Genomic DNA, 24,012 nt, shown 5'->3' with positions numbered 1-24,012 from the left:
GGCCGACGCTCTACCACTGATCCAACCGGCCAGGGCCGAAACTACCTTTTTTAAAAAAAATCAAAATACATGAGAAAAATTGTAGAGGAAGTAAGTTCAAGAAACAATAGGTTTTCTGATTCATAAATAAAATTTATACCAGCACAAACAACTGTCCCCACCTGCCACTCTTTTCTCCTAAAATTCAGGCTGGCAGGTCCAGCTGGGAAAGAGGTAACCAGCACGCTAGTCACCAGCAGGGGACAATGCCCAGGACATAGGGCACCGGAGGGTTAGCCGGAAACACAGAGCCTTACGTTTCAGCCCAATCTGGACAAGATTCATCAAACCTAGTGGGAGGAAAGTGAGGATGACAGTAATACCGGTAGAAACCGGGACGGTTGCTGGTTATAAGAAGAAAGAAGTGGAAAGAGTTCAATATCAAAGAGTTATATTTTTGGAAGGTAGTTTTAGGACCATAAAAAAAAAACACCTTTAAATTATCCTGGCTTTGCCGGACAGTAAGAATAAATGTCCCAGCGCGTGGCTAAGATTTAATGTAACACAGGAGAGCCGTTCTCGCTCGCCGCGGAAACCACGTGAGGAGTTGGTGTGGGAGTGCACTGACTCGGTCTGAGAATGAGCTAATATACTGGGAGTCGGTCCTGATGGCAGTCGATTTACACTAATGATCTAGCAGAGGCACAGCAAAGGGCAGCCCTGAAAAGCCTGGTTTACGGAGGCTCTTTGATGAATAAAATACGGCTCCAATTTTGTGATCAGAGCCGGGCTGCACAGAAGGGAGAGAGAAAACCAACCCACACAGTGAGTCAAAGATTTCCTTCCTCATGACACCGTCTCACATAAAGGTTGCACGTCAGACAGCAATTTAAGCTTTTAATGGTAGAAAAAGAACTGTCTCGCTTTCTTGGTGAAAATCTGACGGCTTGAATCACGACGCTGAGATTGGGCGAAGACGTGCTTCGGACTGGTGATTCCAATGTTTCGGGGACTCTTGGAGTCAGAGACAACACTGATGGTTGTGCCAGATGGGAGGGGTTTGAGAGGGCTGGGTGAAAAAGGTCAAGTAAAAATTGGGAGTTATGGCCCTGGCTGGTTGGCTCAGCGGTAGAGCGTCGGCCTGGCGTGTGGGGGACCCGGGTTCGATTCCCGGCCAGGGCACACAGGAGAAGCGCCCATTTGCTTCTCCATCCCCCCTCCTTCCTCTCTGTCTCTCTCTTCCCCTCCCGCAGTCGAGGCTCCATTGGAGCAAAGATGGCCCTGGCGCTGGGGATGGCTCCTTGGCCTCTGCCCCAGGCGCTAGAGTGGCTCTGGTCATGGCAGAGCGACGCTCCGGAGGGACAGAGCATCGCCCCCTGGTGGGCAGAGCGTCGTCCCTGGTGGGCGTGCCGGGTGGATCCCGGTCGGGCGCATGTGGGAGTCTGTCTGACCGTCTCTCCCCGTTTCCAGCTTCAGAAAAATACAAAAAAAAAAAAAAAAAAAAATTGGGAGTTACAAAATAATCACAGGATGTGAAGCGCGGGGTCAGGAATCTAGTCAATGATACCGTAATCACTGTGTATGGTGCCGTCTGGGTACCAGACTTTCTGAGGGGGTCACTTTGTAAATGACATAAATGTTTAACCACTACCCTGTACACCTAAAACGAATAGGAAATACTATTGAATGTCAACTATAAATAAAAAAATTTTAATTAAAAACAAAAAGACAAACCCATGAATTTATATAGCTCCTGCAGAAATGATCCAAATATGCCTTTTTTTACAAGAGAAAATATTATAAATGTTTTTATTATGCATTTATCATATTATAGTGTATTATTGTTGCAATGAATAAAATATTTCTTTTATTTACAATATTGTTTTCTTCTATTTGTTTTTGTCCTTCTTTTCTTTTTTTTTTCTTTCTTTTTTATTATTATTATTATTATTTTTATTAAATTTAATGCAGTGACATTGATAAATCAGGGTACATATGTTGAGAGAAAATATCTCTAGATTATTTTGACATTTGATTGTGCTATATACCCCTCCCCCAAAGTTAAATTGTCTTCTGTCATCTTCTATCTGGTTTTCTTTGTGCCCCTCCCCTCCCCTAACCCCTCTCTCCTTCTTCACCCCCTCCCCCCTCCCCCAACCTCCCGCCCCTGTTGCCATCACATTCTTGTTCATGTCTCTGAGTCTCATTTTTATGTCCCTTCTATGTATGGATTCATCTTAGTTTTTTTTTTTTTTTCTGATTTACTTATTTCACTCCGTATAATGTTGTCAAGGTCCATCCATGTTATTGTAAATGATCCGATGTCATCATTTCTTATGGCTGAGTAGTATTCCATAGTATATATGTACCAAAGCTTTTTAATCCACTTGTCCTCTGACGGACACTTGGGCTGTTTCCAGATCTTCGCTATTGTGAACAATGCTGCCACAAACATGCGAGTGCATTTCTCCTTTTCGAGCCGTTCTATGGTGTCCTTGGGGTATATTCCTAAAAGTGGGATAGCTGGGTCAAAAGGCAGTTCGATTTTCAGATTTTTGAGGAATCTCCATACTGTTTTCCACAGTGGCTGCACCAGTCTGCATTCCCACCAGCAGTGCAGGAGGGTTCCCTTTTCTCCACATCCTCGTCAGCACTTATTCTGTGTTGTTTTGTTGATAAGCGCCATTCTGACTGGTGTGAGGTGATATCTCATTGTGGTTTTAATTTGCATTTCTCTAATGATTAGTGATGTTGAGCATTTTTTCATATGCCTATTGGCCATCTGTATGTCCTCTTTGGAGAAGTGTCTATTCATCTCTTTTGCCCATTTTTGGATTGGGTTGTTTGTCTTCCTGGTGTTGAGTTTTACAAGTTCTTTATAAATTTTGGTTATTAACCCCTTATCAGACATATTGTCAAATATATTCTCCCATTGTGTAGTTTGTCTTTTTATTCTGTTCTTGTTGTCTTTAGCTGTGCAAAAGCTTTTTAGTTTGATATAGTCCCATTTGTTTATCCTGTCTTTTATTTCACTTCCCCGTGGAGATAAATCAGCAAATATATTGCTCTGAGAGATGTCGGAGAGCTTACTGCCTATGTTTTCTTCTAAGATGCTTATGGTTTCACGGCCTACTTTTAAGTCTTTTATCCATTTTGAGTTTATTTTTGTGAGTGGTGTAAGCTGGTGATCTAGTTTCATTTTTTTGCAGGTAGCTGTCCAATTTTCCCAACACCATTTGTTAAAGAGGCTGTCTTTACTCCATTGTATTTCCTTACCTCCTTTGTCAAATATCAGTTGTCCATAGAACTGTGAGTTTATTTCTGGGTTCTCTGTTCTGTTCCATTGATCTATATGCCTGTTCTTATGCCAGTACCAGGCTGTTTTGAGTACAACGGCCTTGTAGTATAACTTGATATCAGGAAGTGTGATACCTCCCACTTTATTCTTCTTTTTTAAGATTGCTGAGGCTATTCGTGTCCTCTTTTGGTTCCATATAAATTTTTGGAATATGTGTTCTATATCTTTGAAGTATGTCATTGGTATTTTAATTGGTATTGCATTGAATTTATAGATTGCTTTGGGTAATATAGACATTTTAATGATGTTTATTCTTCCTAACCATGAGCATGGTATATGCTTCCACTTGTTTGTATCTTCCTTGATTTCTTTTATCAATGCTTTGTAATTTTCCGAGTACAAGTCTTTAGTCTCCTTGGTTAAGTTTACTCCTAGGTACTTTATTTTTTTGGTTGTAATTGTGAAGGGGATTGTTTCCTTAATTTCTCTTTCTGACTGTTCATTGTTGGTGTATAAAAATGCTTCTGATTTCTGAGTATTGATTTTATATCCTGCCACTTTGCTGAATTTATTTATCAGGTCCAGTAGTTTTTTCACTGAGACTTTAGGGTTTTCTATATACAATATCATATCATCTACAAATAATGATAGTTTTACTTCTTCTTTTCCAACTTGAATGCCTTTTATTTCTTCTTCTTGTCTGACTGCTGTGGCTAGGACTTCCAGGACTATGTTAAATAAGAGTGGTGAAAAGTGGCACCCCTGCCTTGTTCCTGATCTTAAGGGTATTGCTTTTAATTTTTGCCCATTGAGTATGATGTTGGCTGTGGGTTTCTCATAGATGGCTTTTATCATGTTGAGGTATGTTCCCTGTATTCCCACTTTGCTGAGAGTTTTGATCATGAATGGGTGCTGGATTTTATCAAATGCTTTTTCTGCATCTATTGAAATTATCATATGGTTTTTCTCCTTCTTTCTGTTTATGTGATGAATCACATTGATTGATTTACGAATATTGTACCAGCCTTGCCTCCCCAGAATAAATCCCACTTGATCATGGTGTATGATTTTTTCCATATATTGTTGGATCCGGTTTGCTAATATTTTGTTGAGGATTTTAGCATCTATATTCATCAGAGATATTGGCCTATAATTTTCTTTCTTTGTGTTGTCTTTGCCTGGTTTTGGAATCAGAATTATGCTCGCCTCATAAAAGGAGCTTGGAAGTCTTCCTTCCTCTTGAATTTTTTGAAATAGTTTGAGAAGGATAGGAGTTAGTTCTTCTTTGAATATTTGGTAGAATTCCGTTGTGAAGCCATCGGGCCCCGGACTTTTCTTTGTTGGGAGTTTTATGATAACTGTTTCGATCTCATTTGGTGTAATCGGTCTGTTTAGGTTTTCTGATTCTTCCAGATTGATTTTTGGAAGATTGTATGTTTCAAGGAATTTGTCCATTTCATCTAGGTTGTCTAGTTTTTTGGCATACAGTTCTTCATAGTATTTTCTTACAATATTTTGTATTTCTGTTGTGTCAGTTGTTATTTCTCCTCTCTCACTTCTAATTTTATTTATTTGAGTCCTCTCTCTCTTTTTCTTGGTGAGTCTACTTAAAGGTTCATCAATCTTGTTTACCTTTTCAAAGAACCAGCTCCTAGTTTCATTGATCCTCTGTATTGTTTCTTTAGCCTCTATGTCATTTATTTCTGCTCTGATCTTTATTATTTCCTTCCTTCTACTACATTTGGGCTTTATTTGCTGTTCTTTTTCTAATTCTTTTAGATGCAGGGTTAAGTTGTTTATTTGAGCTTTTTCTAGCTTCTGAAAGTGTGCCTGTAGTGCTATGAACTTCCCTCTCAGCACTGCTTTCGCTGTGTCCCATAAATTTTGAGTTGTTGTATGCTCATTGTCATTCGTTTCTAGGAATTTTTTTATTTCTTCTTTGATCTCATTCTTAATCCATTCATTATTTAGCACCCTGTATTTAGTTTCCATGTGTTTGAGAATTTTTGAGCTTTTCTGCTGTGATTCATTTCTAGTTTCATGCCGTTGTGATCGGAGAAGGTGCTTGAAATGATTTGTCTTCTTAAATTTGTTGAGAGCATTTTTGTGCCCTAACATGTGGTCTATCCTAGAGAATGTACCATGAGCGCTTGAAAAGAATGTATATTCTGCTGCTTTAGGGTGAAAGGATCTGAAGATATCTATTAAATCGAGTTGATCTATTGTTTCCAATAAGTCTGCTGTTTCTTTGTTAATTTTCTTTCTTGAGGATCTATCTAGTGATGTTAGTGGGGTATTGAAATCCCCTACTATTATAGTATTGCTGTTGATCTCGCCCTTTAAATCCATCAAAGTCTGTTTTATATATTTGGGTGCTCCTATATTAGGTGCATAGATATTTATAATAGTTATATCTTCCTGTTGGATTACTCCCTTTATCATTATGTAGTGGCCTTCTTTGTCTCTTACTATATCCTTTGTTTTAAAGTCCAATTTGTCTGATATAAGTATTGCTACCCCAGCTTTTTTTTCATTTCCGTTTGCATGAAATGTTTTTTTCCATCCTTTTACCTTCAATCTATGTGTGTCTTTTGTTCTAAGGTGTGTCTCTTGTAGACAGCATATGTATGGGTCCTGTTTTCTTATCCATGCAGCTACCCTATGTCTTTTGATTGGATCATTTAATCCATTTACATTTAAGGTTATTATTGATATGTAGTTGTTTATTGCCATTTTCTTCTTTAAAGGTGTATTCCTTTTTTTGCTATATTCTTTTCCAACTTTGATCTGTTTACAACAGGCCCCTTAACATTTCTTGCAGCGTTGGTTTGGTTGTAATGAATTCCTTGAGTTTGTTTTTTGTCTGGGAAGCTTTTTATTTCTCCTTCAATTTTAAACGATAGCCTTGCTGGATAAAGTAGTCTTGGTTGTAGGTTCTTGTTCTGCATTACTTTGAATATTTCTTGCCATTCCCTTCTGGCCTCAAGTGTTTCTGTTGAGAAGTCAGATGTCATCCTAATGGGGGCTCCTTTGTAGGTGATAACTTTTTTTTCTCTTGCAGCTTTTAATATTTTCTCTTTATCGCTTAGCTTTGGTATTTTAATTATGATGTGTCTTGGTGTAGGTTTCTTTGGGTTTCTCTTTAATGGAGTTCTCTGTGCTTCTTGGACTTGTAAGAGTTTCTCTTGCATTAATTTAGGGAAGTTTTCAGTTATGATATGATTGAACAAAGTCTCTATCCCTTGTTCTTTTTCTTCTTTTTCAGGAACCCCTATGATGCGGATGTTATTTCTCTTCATGTTGTCACAGAGCTCTCTAAGTGTTTCCTCTGACTTTTTGAGTCTCTTTTCTATTTTCTTCTCTGCTTTCATGCCTTCATTCCAGTTGTCCTCCAACTCGCTGATTCGATCCTCTGCTGTATCCATCCTGTTTTTTAATTCCTTCCATTGTGGTCTTCATTTCTGATATTGTATTTGTCATCTCTGACTGATTCTTTTTTAATATTTCAATATCCTTTTTTATACTTGCTATTTCTTTATTTAGGTTTTCAAACTGCCCCTCCATTGTTGTTCTAAGATCCCTAAGCATCCTTACAATCATTGTTTGGAACTCCGCATCTGGAAGTTTGATTATTTCCATATCACTCAGCTCATCTCTCAAGGGTGTCTCTTGCGGTTTCATTTGGGTTGCACTCCATTGTCTTCTCATAATGGTGTTTTATTTGTAGAGTTGCTTGAGTCTAGGCTTGGTGTTTTCTGCCTCCTGTTTTCAGTTGTGTTATTCCTAGGTCTTCTTGGATTGGTATCAGCTATTATTTGTAATTCACTTTCGGATTTGGGCAGCTTTGAAGTCTTGATTTGTTTGTTTTCTTAACAGGTGATAGTCTTGTTAACTGATCTCAGCAGGGGGCTTCCTTGAAACTGTAACCAGGAATGCTGTGGGTGTAACCTGAGACGCTGAAGGTCTGTTCCACCAACTAATCTCACTGGGGGCAGGGTTTTTTTCTCAGCTTCAGTAGGGGGAGGTGTATCTCAGATCTCCATGGAGACGTGAGTTACTGCCCCTCCTCCCCACTTCTTGTTTACAGCTGTGTCTTGTTGCGCTGATTGGAGCTGGATAGATGTCCGGAGATCTCTGATCCGGAAGCACTTCAGCTCTGTTTTGTGAAAGGTTCAGTCCCTCCCCCAGCTATGGCTGCCTCCAGCACGAATGAGTCAGCTTTTTTATTTCGTTTCTTGCATACCTTAGCCCCTCACAGTTTGTCCCTCTCCTTGACCTTTCCACTTGGGAGATAAGCTGGTCTTTTCAACCCACCTTGCTCCCTGGTCGCCAGGTAAGTGGCTATGAGCAGTAGTTTCTGCTCTTTTTCCTCTGTGAAATCCTCTCTGGGCTCTCAGCCTCACCCCCCCCCCCCCCACTGCCGTTCCTATAAGCAGAGGAGATTCAGGCAGTCCTTACCAGGTTTATTGTGGCTTCCTCTTTGCTCCTTGGTTTTTGAGAGCTGTTCTTGCAGTTCAGTGTTGGTTTTTCATGCTGATTTTTCCTAAATTGATTTGTATTCCAGTTTGGTGTTGAGAGCTGGGCGTCTGTGCATCCGCCTACTCTGCTGCCATCTTCAAAAGCCCAAATATGCCTTTTATCTGTAATTTAATGTCTCCACCCACATCATTCCCTGTGACGTAGCACCTTACATTGTAAACATACTGCTCACAAAAATTAAGGAATATTTCAAAATGAATATGAAGCAATAGAAAAAGAAGTATCTGATTTTTTTTTAAAGAAGAACATCAGAAAAGCAAATGACAAGTCAAAGAAAGTTGTTCAATTATGCAAATGAGATGCAAAACCAACTTTTATTTCATTGGTGGAAACGCACTGCACGAAAGGCTGAAGGTACTGGAGTGTCTGCATGTCCCCTGGTCCCCTCATTTTTGTGAGCAGTGTACTTCTGTGAAAACTACTAAGGCCCTATTCATGTCACGTCCTTGTGACAGCCTTCTTAGATATTTCATGCCTACAGTTATCACGAACCTATTAGTTTTACACAGGAAAGTTTACGGTAACCAACTACTTACTACGTTCACTAACCTTTGGTTGACTAACATGCTGAGAAGGGAAAATTTTAGAATCATTTTGAATCATAGAATTTAGGAGCCACTTAATCCAACTTTTTCATTTTTACAGATAAACAACGTGAGGCCCAGAGAGGTCAAGTGCCTTTGTAAAGGTCACGGAGTCAGCCAGTGGCAGGACCAATCTGACTAAGTCCGCGGCTCATTTTACAACAGCACTTTGTACAAAGTCTTTCAGAATTTCTTTCCTCGTCTAATCTGTGATTTTATTCCTTTTATGGGCTGGATTTTTCATCATTTGGGTGATCATCTGCACAATTATTATTATTTTTCAAATGTTGAAAAAGAAAATTCACAGGGCGATACTCACATCAAACATTTTCTTGACCACATCTGTCTGGATTTTATCAAAAAGATCCAAGTCCTTTTGCTCCACCATCTTATCCCGATAAACGCGATTTGATTCATGCAGATAGAGCTTTACTAGGTCCTGTGTGGATTTCACACAGTCCACCGAGGAGAAGAGAATGCCCTTTAAGGAGGACAGACCAAAGTAAATAAGTAAGTAAATAAATAAGTAAGTAAATAACATGAATAACAAATGCAAACTACGACAGCTACTATTTTTTGAAGCCAGTGTGACAGGCACTGGGTTTTGCCAGACAAAGCTCATTTAACCATCATGATGATCTCACAAAGTCATTTTTATTACGTCTGTTTTGTATAATTTGGAAATTGGAATTCAGAAAGATGGGAAGCATGCCCAATATCACACAGTCAGTAGCCTCAGTTCAAAACCAAAAGATTTTGAAACAGGTTCGTCTGAACGTAAGAGTCCGAAATGTTCACCGTTACCTTCCAAGTCACCACCCCGAGGACAGCGGTGGCGTCTCTGCTGTGTTTCGATTCCTTACGAGCCGTTTTGAAAGCTAGTCCACGTGGCAGTTGCTTACGTGACACCAGGACAGCGGCCGAGGGCTGGAGAGGGCACAGCCCACCTCGCAGGTGACGCAGAGATGTCTCCAGTAGCTCCCCTTCCTGTCTAACCCGGGGGTTATTCCAAATAGTCACTGCTTTCCCCCCGAAATTTCCCTGTCCCATTTCTGTTACGATTAGTCAATGCCTTTGCTTTCTTTTTCATTAAAAAATAAAATAAAGACCACCAAAATTAGAGCCCCTCGGAAAATTCAGTGAGGACTATGACTTCAAACTCATTTAACCCTGTGTCTGCCTTCATGGCTTTCTTTCTGGTCTTAGGAAAAAAGAGGGTCGTTTTCATTGGCCTTTATCACCAGCAGAGTCATCAGCATGGCCTAAAGCTCCGGTGATGACTACCAGTCCGCTTCCTCAGAACCAGCCTGATCACTACTTTCTACAACATCCAGGTCCCAGTTTCACAAAATTCAAACTATATTCTGACTCTGAACAATTTCGGTGCCTCTGTGCCTTGTTCTTTGTTTGCTATGCTCATATTTCAAGATCTAGCTCAACCTGGTACCCTCTGTTGGTCTTCCGTGACATCATCTACTAGCTGGTAACTCACTCCGAGTCTCTGTGAAATTGGGATAAAAATGTGTACCCCAAAGGGTTGTCGTGAGTATAAATGTCAGGTGGTGCAATTCAGCCAGTCGATGATGATATTCCGACATGGCTTCTTCAGGAAGCAGACCTATCCTGCCCGCTTAGGGGGCGTTTTCCTCGTTCTTTCTTCCGCGCCATTTTCCTTCTCACGCATTGCCGAAATTATACCATATTACCTCTAAGACGCTGAGCCTTCTGCAGCCCAAAGGAACAAACTCAGAAATACGACCTGTCGCCTGGGAAACAGAACACTTATTTTTCTGCAGTCCTTCCTCCTGGAGTCCCATGACACTCGAGTCACCTGTTGATGTTGTTGACTCCACAGGAAAGGTCCCTTTGCCAAGAGTTTGGCGCTAGCTGTTATTTGGCTAAGAATGCAGGGAACCAGGTCGTCAGCTAAGCCTCCCTGGGAGTCTCGGAGCGGATGGGCTCACCTGGAAAAGGTTGGCGAAGTCTCTGAGGTTGAAGATGTAGTGGAATTTGGCGGCCGTGGGTTGGAAGGCGGTGGCAATCTTCCGGTGGAAGGTCAGGGCCAGATGGATCAGCCGGGGGACGGACCTCTGCAGCGACGCCGGGAAGTGTCCAAGCTGCAGGTGCTGAGTGAGGATGGCGCTGTAGATGGAGGCCAGGGCATCTGCTCCCGGGAAGGAGAGGGCAAGGACACTGAAGTGACGCTGTTGGGGGAGACAGAGGCGCGGAGAGGAACCCTGCGTCAGACACCGGTCATCACAGAGTAAACACGGCCTTTCCGAAATTCAGACGGAACCTAAAGTGACAGGGGGAACAGTGGGCTTTGCACGTTAGCCCATTGAGGCCAGTCTGGGGTTCTAGGAAGTGAACTGAACTGGGCTCAGGGGACCTGAGTGCGAATCCAAATGTGATCCTGAGTTACCCACAAGGCCTTGGGAGAATCATGTCATTGCTCTGACATTTTTCTCATTCTGAGCAAAACGAGTTAAATTAGATGACCTCTATGACTCCTTCCAACTCGATAAACAGCTTTATGACACTGGGTCTAGGAGTTTCTCTTCTTAGAAAGTCAGCATCCTGTATGGTTTACTACCTCTAAAGGCTAGACAGGGGAAGCACCAAGTATGACTTAGTATCAAGGGACGTCAGCCCTGATCAGGCAGAATCTCAGAGCCCAGAACCAGGGCTCCACCCCTGCCTGGAGCCGGGGGTTGATGGTGAAGCTGCCCGCAGCGGGGTTTATGCAGGAAACATACTGCACCTTCGCGATCTCCTTCAGAGCCAGCTTGTTCCGATTGTACCTGGAACAGTCAGAAACCACAGGGGACCGCTGTGTGACGACCCAGGCAGGTTGAGTGCCTCGTCAGGCTGAGTGGCAATGCGCCCTCTCCTCGATGTGTTTGCGAAGTGGGGGGGGGGGGTCCAGATCCATCGGTAGAGACCAAGAGACACGAGCCCAGAACCAAATTCTGAGGAGCCAACATTTATGGAAATCGCAGAGGAAGAAAAGACCACAACGACGCATGAAGAGGGAGGAGGAAAGTTAGGGGTGCATGGCACCCCAGCAGGCAAAGGGGGTCAGTATTTCCACCCAGAGAAAGGGGTCGACCGCGTCAAGTGCTGCAGACAGAATAGAAAAGACAAGACGGTGACTCAACGGGGTCTGTTGGATTTCATAAGAAAGACACAGCCGGTAGCTGAGCGAGGGCGGTCAGCTGCAGGGAGTGGGGACCCGAGGGCGGTCAGCTGCAGGGAGCGGGGACCCGGGGGCGGTCAGGTGGAGGGGGCGGGGACCCGGGGGCGGTCAGCCGGAGGGGGCGGGGACCCGGGGGCGGTCAGGTGGAGGGAGCGGGACCCGGGGGCGGTCAGGTGGGGGGAGCGGGGACCCGGGGGCGGTCAGGTGGAGGGAGCGGGGACCCGGGGAGGTCAGCCGGAGGGAGCGGGACCCGGGGGCGGTCAGGTGGGGGGAGCGGGGACCCGGGGGCGGTCAGGTGGAGGGAGCGGGGACCCGGGGCGGTCAGCCGGAGGGAGCGGGACCCGGGGGCGGTCAGGTGGAGGGAGCGGGGACCCGGGGGCGGTCAGGTGGAGGGGGCGGGACCCGGGGGCGGTCAGGTGGAGGGAGCGGGGACCCGGGGGCGGTCAGGTGGAGGGAGTGGGGACCCGGGGGCGGTCAGGTGGAGGGGGCGGTCAGGTGGAGGGGGCGGGGACCCGGGGGCGGTCAGGTGGAGGGAGCGGGGACCCGGGGGCGGTCAGGTGGAGGGAGTGGGGACCCGGGGCGGTCAGGTGGAGGAAGTGGGGACCCGGGGGCGGTCAGGTGGAGGGGGCGGGGACCCGAGGGCGGTCAGGTGGAGGGGGCGGGGACCCGGGGGCGGTCAGGTGGAGGAAGTGGGGACCCGGGGGCGGTCAGGTGGAGGGGGCGGGGACCGGGGCGGTCAGGTGGAGGGGGCGGGGACCCGGGGGCTGTCAGGTGGAGGGGGCGGGGACCGGGGCGGTCAGGTGGAGGGGGCGGGGACCCGGGGGCGGTCAGGTGGAGGAAGCAGGGACTCGAGGGCGGTCGGCTGTATGGAGCAGGGACTCGCTAACAGTGGACCGAGGCACGAACAGGAGAGGAGGGGTTAAGATGGAGTAGAGACATTCGATGATGTAGGGAGAGAGATGATTTTCTTTGAACACAATGGAAGAAGTTTATATGAGTCTCAGTACTGATCTGGAGAAGACGGGGCTCGCGGATGAAGTGAGGACTTTAGGAGGCGGGAGGAAGTAGAATCAAGATGCCGGTGGGTGGCTGTGCTCCAGGGGAGATGGAGCCGGAGGCGGGAGGAAGGGTGCGGGGTGCGCGTCCGTCCGTCCGTCCTCTAGACGTGTGAGCAAGCGACGGGACGGCCTGTGGTGGCAGCTGAGGACGGGTGGAGGCTGGAGAAGGAGGGCGGCACAGGCGTTTCTGAGGGCAGGGACGTGAAGGTATGCAGGCCACGCGGCAGGGTTCCCAGGATGTGTCCACGTGGTGCCTAAGCTTTGTGACTGTGAATCTAAAGTAGAACTGGTAAACCCGGCTCCAACCCTTCCCCAGCAGGGGGCAGCGGCTGGGAGGCCGGTGCTGAGAGCGTGGGTGCACACGTGGGCACCCAGCAGGAATGCGGGAGTCGATGGGAGGAAGTCAGGTGACCATCTCAACTCTGGTTCTCTCTGAATGCCCGCGTCACACTCCCTCTCTTAGGGAGTGTGAACAACTCTACCATTGCAGGAGATAGTACCAGACCCTGTGAACTGCTCCGAGGAGACCAAGGCTGTTCAGACGTGCAGACACGTGTGCTGTGTGTGAGGGGTTGTCACTGGGTGTCACTGAGTGCCTGCTCAGGGCTAGGGGACCACACTGAGGGGGAGGGGAGCAGTTTATTCTCCTTGGGGGGCTTGGAGAAGGCAACCAACCTTTGAGAAGAACACTGCAGAAAAATTAGGTGCTTTTCTTTTCCTTAGCGGAGAGCTCAGTACCTTCTCTTCGCGTGGGTAGGAACGCACACTCCAGGAAACGGGCAATCCCACGCGGAGTGGGGTCTGCCCTCAGGCTTGTCCTCCGGCACCAGAGGTAAACTGGAGGTGTGCAGCTCCAGGGGAACAATGACTGGCCTTCAACCCTGCCTCAGTCCCTTTCCCCACCTGCCCCAGGACCTTGGTGTGTGCTCTCACCAGTGGCCATAGTCCAGGTGCTGCCTGACAATGGTGTGGGGCTGCACCGTCCCATAGGCGTCCACCTCCGGCATGTTCATGTCATCAATGAAGTAGATGAGCTTCTTGCTCCCCGGGGGGCCGTAGGTCCTCCCAGCCTTCTTTTCCAGAGGCTTCTCCAGGACAGCTGAAGAGAGAGCCAACGAGCCAGGGAAGGTTATTCAAAAGATACCATCTACTAAGCCAACCCAGCTGGCCAGGGACAAGCCGCGGGGCGGTGTGCGTGCGAGTGCAAACAGCGGGGGTCGTTACCGCGAGAGGCGGGTGTTCTGCAGGACCAGGTGACACTGGGATCACTTGGCAGTAACGTTGACAGCATCTGCCAGGCACGGGACTTCTTGACTAAGTGCCAGCGTGCTAGGTTTTCACCAATGTGAAATGATCTCATTCTACCCTCACCACGTCACTGTGAGATCAGGTCTAGGATCTCACGTTAGAGATGAGGGAGCTGAGCGGCTCAGGACAAAACAACTCCTCCGAGGTCGAGCCAGTCACCGAGTCTACGCCCCTCTGGTCATGTTTGTGGCCCCAGTTCCCTCTGCTGATAGACCAGAAACAGAAGATACCCTGACAGGTCCCAGGCCTAGTACTCTAACCTGAAGGAAATCTGCAAATAGCCAGGTGCTGGGTAGACTGCGCCCCCCCCCCCCATCGCGGCTGGAATAGCAGGGGAACCCGGAGGCTGTGGCTTCCATCCCAGGACTGGGCAGAGGCCCCTTCAGCCCTGGGCTAGACGAGAGAAATATTAGATATTGTGTCAACAGTGTTCTCCAGAGAGTTCACCTCCTGTGGGCTTTACTCTGAGGGGGAATGGAGAAACGACAGCCTCAGGGAATGTCCCAGAAGCTCCTAGTATCCTGAAGCGACCAGCAGTCCGGGTGGTCAGGCCCTCCCTCATAGCATCTCAGCGTCTTTCTGCAGACTCAGGACGGACTGTCTTTGGGATTTATTCTTTCAATTACCCAGCTGGAGAGAAGGAAGCAAACAGCATCGCCTCGCAGCCTGACAGGGCTTGTTTAGAACAAACTTAAGTAATAGGGTGGAGGTATATGTGTTTATTTTTCAATCAGGCAATTAAATATTTATATATTGTGAGAACCAAGACTTTCTATGACAGCTGGAATCTCTAAGAACCACCTGATTTTTTTTTCTCTTGAAAACCAGGTTCGAAACAAGGAGGAAGTGTCAATAGACACACCAGGGTGACAGACAGAAAGACAAGTCCCTTCAGGAAGCTCGAATATTCTAATGTCCTGGTCCTGAGTTCAATAAGGTGTATAAAATAAGAATTACATTTAAATTGGATTAGCATCCAATTAACATACACGATCGCCAATTAATCACCCGACACCTTCTCCCGGCTCCCACCTAAAGATATAACAACTATGTATGAGATTTGTCAAAATGAAATACAATGAATCAGCTGTCCAGGACATGCTTTTTTTTTTTTATTATTATTCATTTTTAGAGAGGAGAGAGAGAGAGAGGAGAGACAGAGAGAAAGAGGGGAGGAGCAGGAAACATCAACTCCCATATGTGCCTTGGTTTCGAACTGGTGACCTCAGCATTTCCAGGTTGACGCTTTATCCACTGTGCCACCACAGGTCAGGCCAGGACATACTTTTGAGAACAGTCCTTTGAGTAGGAAACTTTCTCCTTAGGACACTGGTCTCTCCCCTTCCCAAAGCAGGAATATTCACGTCAACCCCTGAAATTATGCAGACCCCGTAATGGGGGTTAAGCTCTTTGGGATTCCGAGAGATCGTTGAGGAGAACAGCACGTCATTTAGCAAGAAGTGGGCTTGAAGAGGGGACCCCCGGGGAAAGGCACGCCCACTCGCGATCCCCTCTTGGCCAAGCTCTGCTCCACGTCACACCCAGGACGGAGTGGCAGCGGCTGACTCACTCTGTTTCCAGCCAGAACTGGAGGCGCCCGAGTGGGCTTCAGGGTCAGCTGACATGTTGACGTTGAAGATGCTACACGTGAGACATACAAGGAACCGTGACCTGGATTCCGCACGGTGGTAAGCAAGTCCTGCGTGTCCGACCCGTGCCCGGGCTGTGCCACCTTGCCGAATTTCTCCATGAGGAATGCTTGGCGTCCAGCTGGGCGCGGCGTGGAGTGGCTCCCGCTGCCCTGTCTCTCCACTCACGTGGTCCTCCGGCACGGTCTCACCGTGACCGCGCATTCCAAGAACACTCTCCTTCTCAAAGCGGCTTCCCATTGGTTCTCTCCTTTCCCTGTCTCCATGGCCACCGTCTGTGTCCACCAGCTCTCCTCGACTGACTCCCAAACTCTCCCAAACGGTCTTCCTACTTTTACCCTAGACCCCTTCACTACAGGCTCCACGCAGCAGACAGGGCGTCCTTGTAAGGCAGCAATCAGATCAGCCAGTCCCGTTTAAAACCCTCCGGTGGCACCCTGTCTTCACTGGGGCAAAAGCCGGTCTGGTTGCTCCACACACCTCACGTCTGTTTTTCTCTTGGATGGCTCCCTTCTCCGTTCCCTCCTCTCGGGCCCTCCTGCTCCCGACTTGTGCGTTGATGCCATTGCTCTGTTTCCTGGGCCCAGAATCCTCTTCTCCCAAAGGCCAGCACAGGGCCCTGGCCGGCTGGCTCAGTGGTAGAGCACTGGCCCAGTGTGTAGATGTCCTGGGTTTAATTCTCGGTCAGAGCACACAGGAGAAGCACCCATCTGCTTCTCCACCCCTTCCCCTCTCCTTCCTCTCTATCTCTCTCCTCTCCTCCCGCAGCCATGGCTCCATTGGAGTGAGCTGGCCCCCAGCGCTGAGGATGGCTCCATGGCCTCGCCTCAGGAGTTGAGAAGAGCAACTCCCCAGATGGGCGGAGCATCGCCCCCATCAGGGCACATGCGGGAGTCTGTCTCTCTGCCTCCCTGCTTTTCACCTACGGGGAAGAAAAGGCGGCCAGCACAGATGGCTTCTTACCAACCTCAGGCATTTCTTCACTGCAGTGCCGTTTGCTCGGTAAGCCCTTCCCTGGCGCTCTATCTAAAATAGCTCTGCCCCCCCAGTCCTGGTCCCTGATTCATTTTTCTCCACAACACTCATTACCTCTTAATATCCTACATATTTCACGCATTCACCTTGTTCACTGTCTCATCGCCTCTGTACTCTCCACTCCTCTAAGCCGGGAATCTTTCTGTTTTTCTCCCTGTCACATTCCCAGCCCCTAGAATATGACCTAACATAAAGTAGGATGTTCGAAAAAACATTTATTAAATTAAGGAATAAATGAATACACTTTATTATTATAACAAACGGCATGAATAAGCAGAGAAAGACCCCGAATCTCCACGTTGTAGCTGTGATAACAGAGGCTCCGGCAGGTTAAAGGTTATGCTGGAAATTAGAATTCAGGTCTGTGGATACTGAATTTACTGCTTCTTTCATATCTCCAGGGAGAAAGTCCTTGGAAGCCCTCACATCCCCGCCCCTCTCGAGGGGTGTCCCTGACCATGCCTGTCCCATCGATCTGACGTCCCTGACCACGCCAGTCCCATCGAGTCCTCCGGTCTCTGAACGCAAGAGCAGTGCGTTAGTTACTAGGAAGCCGCTCTACACTGAGCAGTGGACGTGCGTTATATCATCCATCCCCCAGAGAAGCCCTGTACTGGACTCTTACCAGCGGCTAAGCCTTTTAACAAAGGAGGAAACTGAAGCTTGGAGAAATTAGGGGACTTGACTGCCAGGTCCTACAGCTCCTGAGGGCAAAACCAGGATTCTAACCTGGGTTGCCTCAGGTAACGACCATGATAAACCACTTCTTGCCCGTGGCTGCCATGTGGCTTCTGCCCTTGAGAAATCCCCATTTTGACTAACTCATTGCCTGACCCTATTCTTACAGAGAGTATTAGTAATTAATCATGCCTGCCTTTGCATGGACATGATTTGTGTCCCTACGTTTGAACTATTTCTTTCCACATGGTCTAATGTCTTCATGTTAAGATGTTTTAGTTATATTGTGAGGGCTTTGTGCTTATGCTTTCAAAAAAATAATAACACACTTTGCATGATTACAAAAACGATACATATTATATCATGATTAATTATATCATGATTTTCACATCGTGATGAAAATGGAAATTATCCATAACTCTTCAACTAGCAATAAGCACTGCTTATTAATCATGATTAATTATATCATGATTTTCACATCGTGATGAAAATGGAAATTATCCATAACTCTTCAACTAGCAATAAGCACTGCTTTCAATATTTTGCTGTATTTTATCCTACTCTATTTGCCCTGTTAGATTTTTCCTTTACAAAATCAGAATTAGACTGCACATTCTGCTTGTATTTTACATTTCACATATTATAAACATCTTTCTATGAGGAGGCCTATCCTCTTAAAACTTGATTTTTTTTTATTAACCCAAAGAGCTGGTAATTTTTTAATAATAAAAAGTTTAATAAAGAAACTACGTATTTAACAGAAAAAAATTGTTAATGCTAGATGTTAAAGGCACATTGAGGGACAGTCTTTTTTTTCTTTTTTCTTTTTTTATTTTTCTGAAGCTGGAAACAGGGAGAGACAGTCAGACAGACTCCCGCATGCGCCCGACCGGGATCCACCCGACACGCCCACCAGGGGGCGATGCTCTACCCCTCCAGGGCGTCGCTTTGCTGCGACCAGAGCCACTCTAGCGCCCAGGGCAGAGGCCAAGGAGCCATCCTCAGCACCCGGGCCATCTTTGCTCCAATGGAGCCTTGCTGCGGGAGGGGAAGAGAGAGACAGAGAGGAAGGAGAGGGGGAGGGGTGGAGAAGCAGATGGGCGCTTCTCCTATGTGCCCTGGCCGGGAATCGAACCCGGGACTTCTGCACGCCAGGCCGACGCTCTACCACTGAGGCAACCGGCCAGGGCCTGACAGTCCTTTTTTAATCCAGTTGTAAAGGAAGTCATTTTACATATTAATAAAACAAAATTCAAGAAAATTATTTTAAAGTTTTTCTTTACTGACAATTCTCAGAAAAGGAATTTTATTGTATTTCCCTGTTGAGGAGCGATGTGAAAATAGGGTGTTATATTCCTGGACTAGGTAGGATTCAGCATGCAAATAAATCATTTGTCTAAACATCAATACGTCATAAATGCAGAAATGAAAACCTGTGCTAAGGGTCTACATTCATTTAAAACGCTATTCCCAGTTCCATTAAGAAGGCATAAACAGGCCCTGGCCGGTTGGCTCAGTGGTGGAGCGTCGGCCTGGCGTGCAGAGGTCCCGGGTTCGATTCCCAGCCAGGGCACACAGGAGAGGCACCCATCTGCTTCTCCACCCCTCCCCCTCTCCTTCCTCTCTGTCTCTCTCTTCCCCTCCCGCAGCCGAAGCTCCATTGGAGCAAAAGATGGCCTGGGCGCTGGGGATGGCTCCTTGGCCTCTGCCCCAGGCGCTAGAGTGGCTCTGGTCGCAGCAGAGCGACGCCCCAGAGGGGCAGAGCGTCGCCCCCTGGTGGGCAGAGCGTCGCCCCCTGGTGGGCGTGCCGGGTGGACCCGGTCGGGCGCATGCGGGAGTCTGTCTGACTGTCTCTCCCCGTTTTCAGCTTCAGAAAAATACAAAAAAAAAAAAAAAAAAAAAAAGAGGCAGCTCGTGAGCTAGTCAGTGCACGCACAGTACGGCCCCTAGTAGGTCCCATAAGGGACCTAACACTGAAGCACTTACTATCTTTAAACGTGAACTAATCTCGTCATCTTAGAATTTAGGGTGTTGCTAAGGAAATATCATAGATGGCACAAGACTCTTTAAAAGAGTTGTCTGGCCCTGGCCAGTTGGCTCAGTGGTAGAGCGTCAGCCTGGCTTGCAGGAGTCCCAGGTTATATTCCCAGCCAGGGCACACAGGAGAAGCGCCCATCTGCTTCTCCACCCCTCCCCCTCTCCTTCCTCTCTGTCTCTCTCTTCCCCTCCCGTAGCCAAGGCTCCATTGAAGCAAAGTTTGCCAGGGCGCTGAGGATGGCTCTGTGGCCTCTGCCTCAGGCACTAGAATGGCTCTGGTTGCAACAGAGCGACACCCCAGATGGGCAGAGCATCGCCCCCTGGTGGGCATGCCGGGTGGATCCCGGTCGGGCGCATGCGGGAGTCTGTCTGACTGCCTCCTCGTTTCCAACTTCAGAAAAATACAAAAAAAAAAAAAAAAAAAAAAAAAAAGTTGCCCGGATATTTTTTTAAAACAATTTCTTTTGACATGTTTCCTGGAAACAAGCCGAGGCATTCCGCCACCCGCCAATTCTAGGTGTTTCTTCACCACACTGAAGGAGGACTTGATGTCATGTGTTCCCTGGATGGTCTCTTCCATTCTCAGTTTACTGAATGTCGTTCTGCCTGGCGCTTCCCGCCCTTGCTGTTTAATTAGGGTGCCTTCTCACTCATGAGAAAACTAGAGAGGGGGTACCTGGCCACTGGTAGGAACCTAAAAAGAAGAAAAGAAAGCTTAAAAGCCCGTTGCCTGCGTGTGTGCTGAGTTGGCCGGAAGGAATGAGGATGAGCTGAGGTTGGTGGTTTACGGAGCGGAAAGCACTCTATCTGCGGTGCGACCCTTGGCAGGGGCGATTTCTGTGAGGAGATCTGATTAAAGACGAGCACGTCACACAGCCTCAGGGTGGTCTCTGGACCTGCGTTCCTGGATGAGCGTTTGGCAAGTGTCATGAGGTTGTCTGGAGGTGTGAGGAACGTCCTGTTTATCAACAAGAGCCAACTGGAGAAGAATTAGATTCAGGGAAGCCGGTCACACGAATACCTAGCGGTGCGGCTGGATCGCAGCGCGGCCCCTGCACACTAAGACACCAGGACGGCTGCCTTCCAGCGGCACCGAGAGCCACAGCCGTCCCTCCTCACCAGGCTGATGCGGCCCTGAGACCGGCTCCAGTCGGCTGTGGTGGTTCAGCCTCGACTTGGTGCCTGGGGAAGGGGTTTCCGGGGTGCTCGGGGCTCCCTCCTGGGATTCAGCGCTCCGCTGGACACGGTGCCTGCCGCAGCTGTGCTTCTGATGGTGTGAGCGGCGTTGGGTGGCCGCCACCTCCCGGCACGGCTGGCACAGGGGGGTGGGGGGTGGGGGGGGGATGCGAACTCCTTGTGAAGCCGCTGGCTCTCAGTGGGGAGGTCTCCCCACAACTCACGGAGGTGCCTTTGCAGCCACCTCCCGGGCCTGGGACTTCCTCCTCCACTCCTTTCCTTCTCTCTCTTTCCCAAGAGTCTCGTCTGGTCCGTTCGGGTGTTCTTTAGTGACGCTTCCCCCGGAGGTCCTGGGCCTGGGACTTCCTCCTCCACTCCTTTCCTTCTCTCTCTTTCCCAAGAGTCTCGTCTGGTCCGTTAGGGTGTTCTTTAGTGACGCTTCCCCCTGGAGGTCCCGGGTGTGGGACTCTGCAGCCCTCTCAGCTCGGGCTTTCCTTAGGTCCTCCGTGCGGTCTGCATTCCCTGGGGTGCTTTCCTTAGGTCCTCCCGTGCGGTCTGCATTCCCTGGGGTGCTTTCCTTAGGTCCTCCCCTGCGGTCTGCATTCCCTGGGGTGCTTTCCTTAGGTCCTCCCGTGGGGTCTGCATTCCCTGGGGTGCTTTCCTTAGGTCCTCCGTGCGGTCTGCATTCCCTGGGGTGTTTCTCCTTTGCCACCGAAACGTCCTCACCGCCTCCAGCCGCGGCTCCAGGCTGGATTCCATCTTCCGCTTCCCCAAGAGCCGTTCCAAGCTCCAGAGTCTGTTCCGCACGTTTGGAAGCTGAGGCTCCTCTCGCTGGCAGGGTCTCGACCACGTGCCCGTGCGCACAGTGGTTCTGCTGATGTTCAACCTCCCTTGCACACTCCTCGGTGCTGCCGGCCAGGTCTGCCCGGTGCCGCTGGTGTTCGACCTCCCTTGCACACTCCTCGGTGCTGTGGGCCAGGTCTGCCCGGTGCCGCTGGTGTCCTCCCGGAAGGGGAGCTCTGTGGTGACTGGCGGCCTCGTCTTCCTCGTCACCACTCTTTGCAGGATTTGAGTTTCTTTTACTTGCCGGTTTGGCTTCGTCTCATCCACTGTTGTCTCTAAAAGCCCCATGGCTGCTTTTGCTGGCTCCTTCAGTTTTAAAATATTACTAAAGGGAGATCTGATGAGGAAACATAAAGCGGCCTCAGAACGCTTGCGTCTAGGGTCCCAGCCTTTGTCCCACAGGTCCCTGAGAGTGACAGACGACAGGGGTGATGCCAGGGACCTGCTATGCACACCGACGGCAGCCCCTTGAGGCAACTGCTCCTGGTTGGGGGGGGGGCTGGGCTCAGCAGGGGGCTCCGCTCTCCAGCACGCATGCGGGTCACAGCTCAGTCTGTGTGACACTGCTGCCTTGAGCGGCACGCCGATGTCAGCCAGCACCCAGAGGGGCACTGTGGTCCTGGTGGAACTCCGGTCCGCAACAGCACCACGGGCTTGGCCAGTGCAGCCATGGCAACCCTGGTCCGCTCTCTGTGTGCGCTGAAATCCACACGCAGGGCCTTTTCCCTGCAGCAGGAGCCTGGCCCCGCGCTCTCCTGTCACCCAGACCCGTCCCCACCACGCGGAGCTCTCCCACCTCCAGCCCCTGCCGGTCCAGCTGCCAGTGCGGCCAGCTCCCTGCCAGTGACCAGTGTTGGCTCCCGGGCCAGGCTGGAACAAGAAGGATGCTCAGGCATCCCTCTCAGAGTCTTAGAAGAAGCCGGCTCTACTCTCTTCCAGCCTGGAATGTGGGTGTCTCCCCTGCCACATCTCCGTGGTGACCAGGCAGAAGGGACAGAGCCACCTGAGCTCATGGCCTTTGGCCCCAGGGTGTCTGTTGGTATTGGGAACATTTTTCTTGAGACAAAAAATATTCTGAATTCCCATGGTGGGTGTGGCTGTTATTACATTCAGCTTCAGTAGCTGGGCCTTGAAGTCCAAGTTCATATCCAGCTCAAAGAAAGCCTTTTACCACCTGACCTGCGGTGGTGCAGTGGGTAAATCGTTGACCTGAAACGCTGAGGTCGCCGGTTCGAAACCCCAGGCTTGCCTGGTCAAGGCACATATGGGAGTTGATGCTTCCTGTTCCTCCCCCCTTCTCTTTCTCTGTCTCTGTCCCCTCTCTCTAAAATGAATTAAAAAATAAAGAAAAAGAAAGCCTTTCACCTAGGAGATGGCGGACTTGGACTTGTCCAGCTTCTTGACGCTGGGCTTTATGATCGTCACCCTCCAACTGAACCCAGCCTCTCCTTCGTGAGCGCCTGCCTGGGAAGAGGTCTTGGTTTTAATTGCTGCTTCGTGTTCTATAATTTGGAAGTATCAAAATTTACGGAATAGTTTCTCTATTGTCTAAAATATGTGTTGCTTTCCATGTCCTTATACTTTGAAATTTCCTTCCCCTATTCCGAGAAGAGTGTCTTGCTCACAAGAGTGAAATCTTTGGTAATGAAGTCTTGTGTAGTCTCCTTTTTGGAAGACATTGGGCAAGCAGAGAAGCACTGTCTACCTGCAAGAATGTAAGTCGATGCCCCTTTGAGGCTGAGCGTTTGATCACAGCTTTCACGATGCCATCCAACATCAAACTTCCAATGAACAGGTTACGGGGACGCATTTTACACAAAGACTCAGACACCTGAGCTCTTCTCTAATTAGTCTAATTAAGCACTCATATATCATATTTGTTGAATAATTCAAATCACAGTCGGGTGGTAAGAGAATTCAGAATTCTGAAGTGCATCATCTTTGGTCCATTCTCTCTGTACCACAAAGAGAAACCCACGATGCCTTGGCCAAGTTCTCTGAGTCACCTTTTTCCTTTCTAAGCTATACTGCCTATGGGTCATTGAAAATTCCCTTATTTAAAAAAAATTATATTTTCAAAAGGAATGAGAAGAGGCTTAACCTAAGGTCTTTTAAGAGACAATTCAAATTGAAACTTAAATGGATTCTAAAAGAATATAGGAGAAGAAACTTATTTGTACCAGCCATCTAAGATGGTGTAGCTATTGTAACCAAATAAACAATGTCTCTCATGTTGCCCTTTATGAACTGCCTACCCCAGAGTTCAGAACTAAATTACAGTAACCATGGCATCCTGGACAAATATTATATATCTCTCCTTTTGTATAAATTTTTTTTTTATTTTCAGGTACTAAATTCTGAAAAGGTATATATCACCAGCACTTATGAAAGGTTTATCAGGTTACAAAATGGGCATTATTTTCTACTGAGATGTTACAGAAGATAAAAATAACTTGACATTATTTTTTATTATCCTAACCATCAACAAAACCCCAGAGTGGATGATTAAGTTGTAACTCAGTGAAGGGGTGAAGGCAAGGTGGCGGGTTTGGGAGGCTGGAGATGCCGGGGGGCAGGGAAGGACACCAGTGCCGCCTCCCTCAGGGGTGATGCCTGTGTTAGTAATCTGCGC

At 48.1% G+C, this 24,012-nt stretch overlaps 1 protein-coding gene across 1 annotated transcript in view; it reads right to left on the bottom strand.

Moving 5' to 3' along the window:
* DNAH9 (dynein axonemal heavy chain 9) overlaps positions 1-24,012 on the bottom strand; it is a 277,538-nt gene that overhangs the window by 88,000 nt on the left and 165,526 nt on the right. Inside the window, 4 exon segments of the mRNA XM_066364537.1 lie at positions 8,720-8,881; positions 10,365-10,604; positions 11,099-11,201; positions 13,588-13,753. Of these exon segments, the coding sequence (XP_066220634.1) occupies positions 8,720-8,881; positions 10,365-10,604; positions 11,099-11,201; positions 13,588-13,753 (671 nt within the window).

Source organism: Saccopteryx leptura, chromosome 2, assembly GCF_036850995.1.
Source record: "Saccopteryx leptura isolate mSacLep1 chromosome 2, mSacLep1_pri_phased_curated, whole genome shotgun sequence".
Classification (NCBI taxonomy): Eukaryota; Metazoa; Chordata; class Mammalia; order Chiroptera; family Emballonuridae; genus Saccopteryx; species Saccopteryx leptura.
Note: the sequence above shows the minus strand (reverse complement) of the source record. Positions and strands in the feature narration are given on the sequence as shown.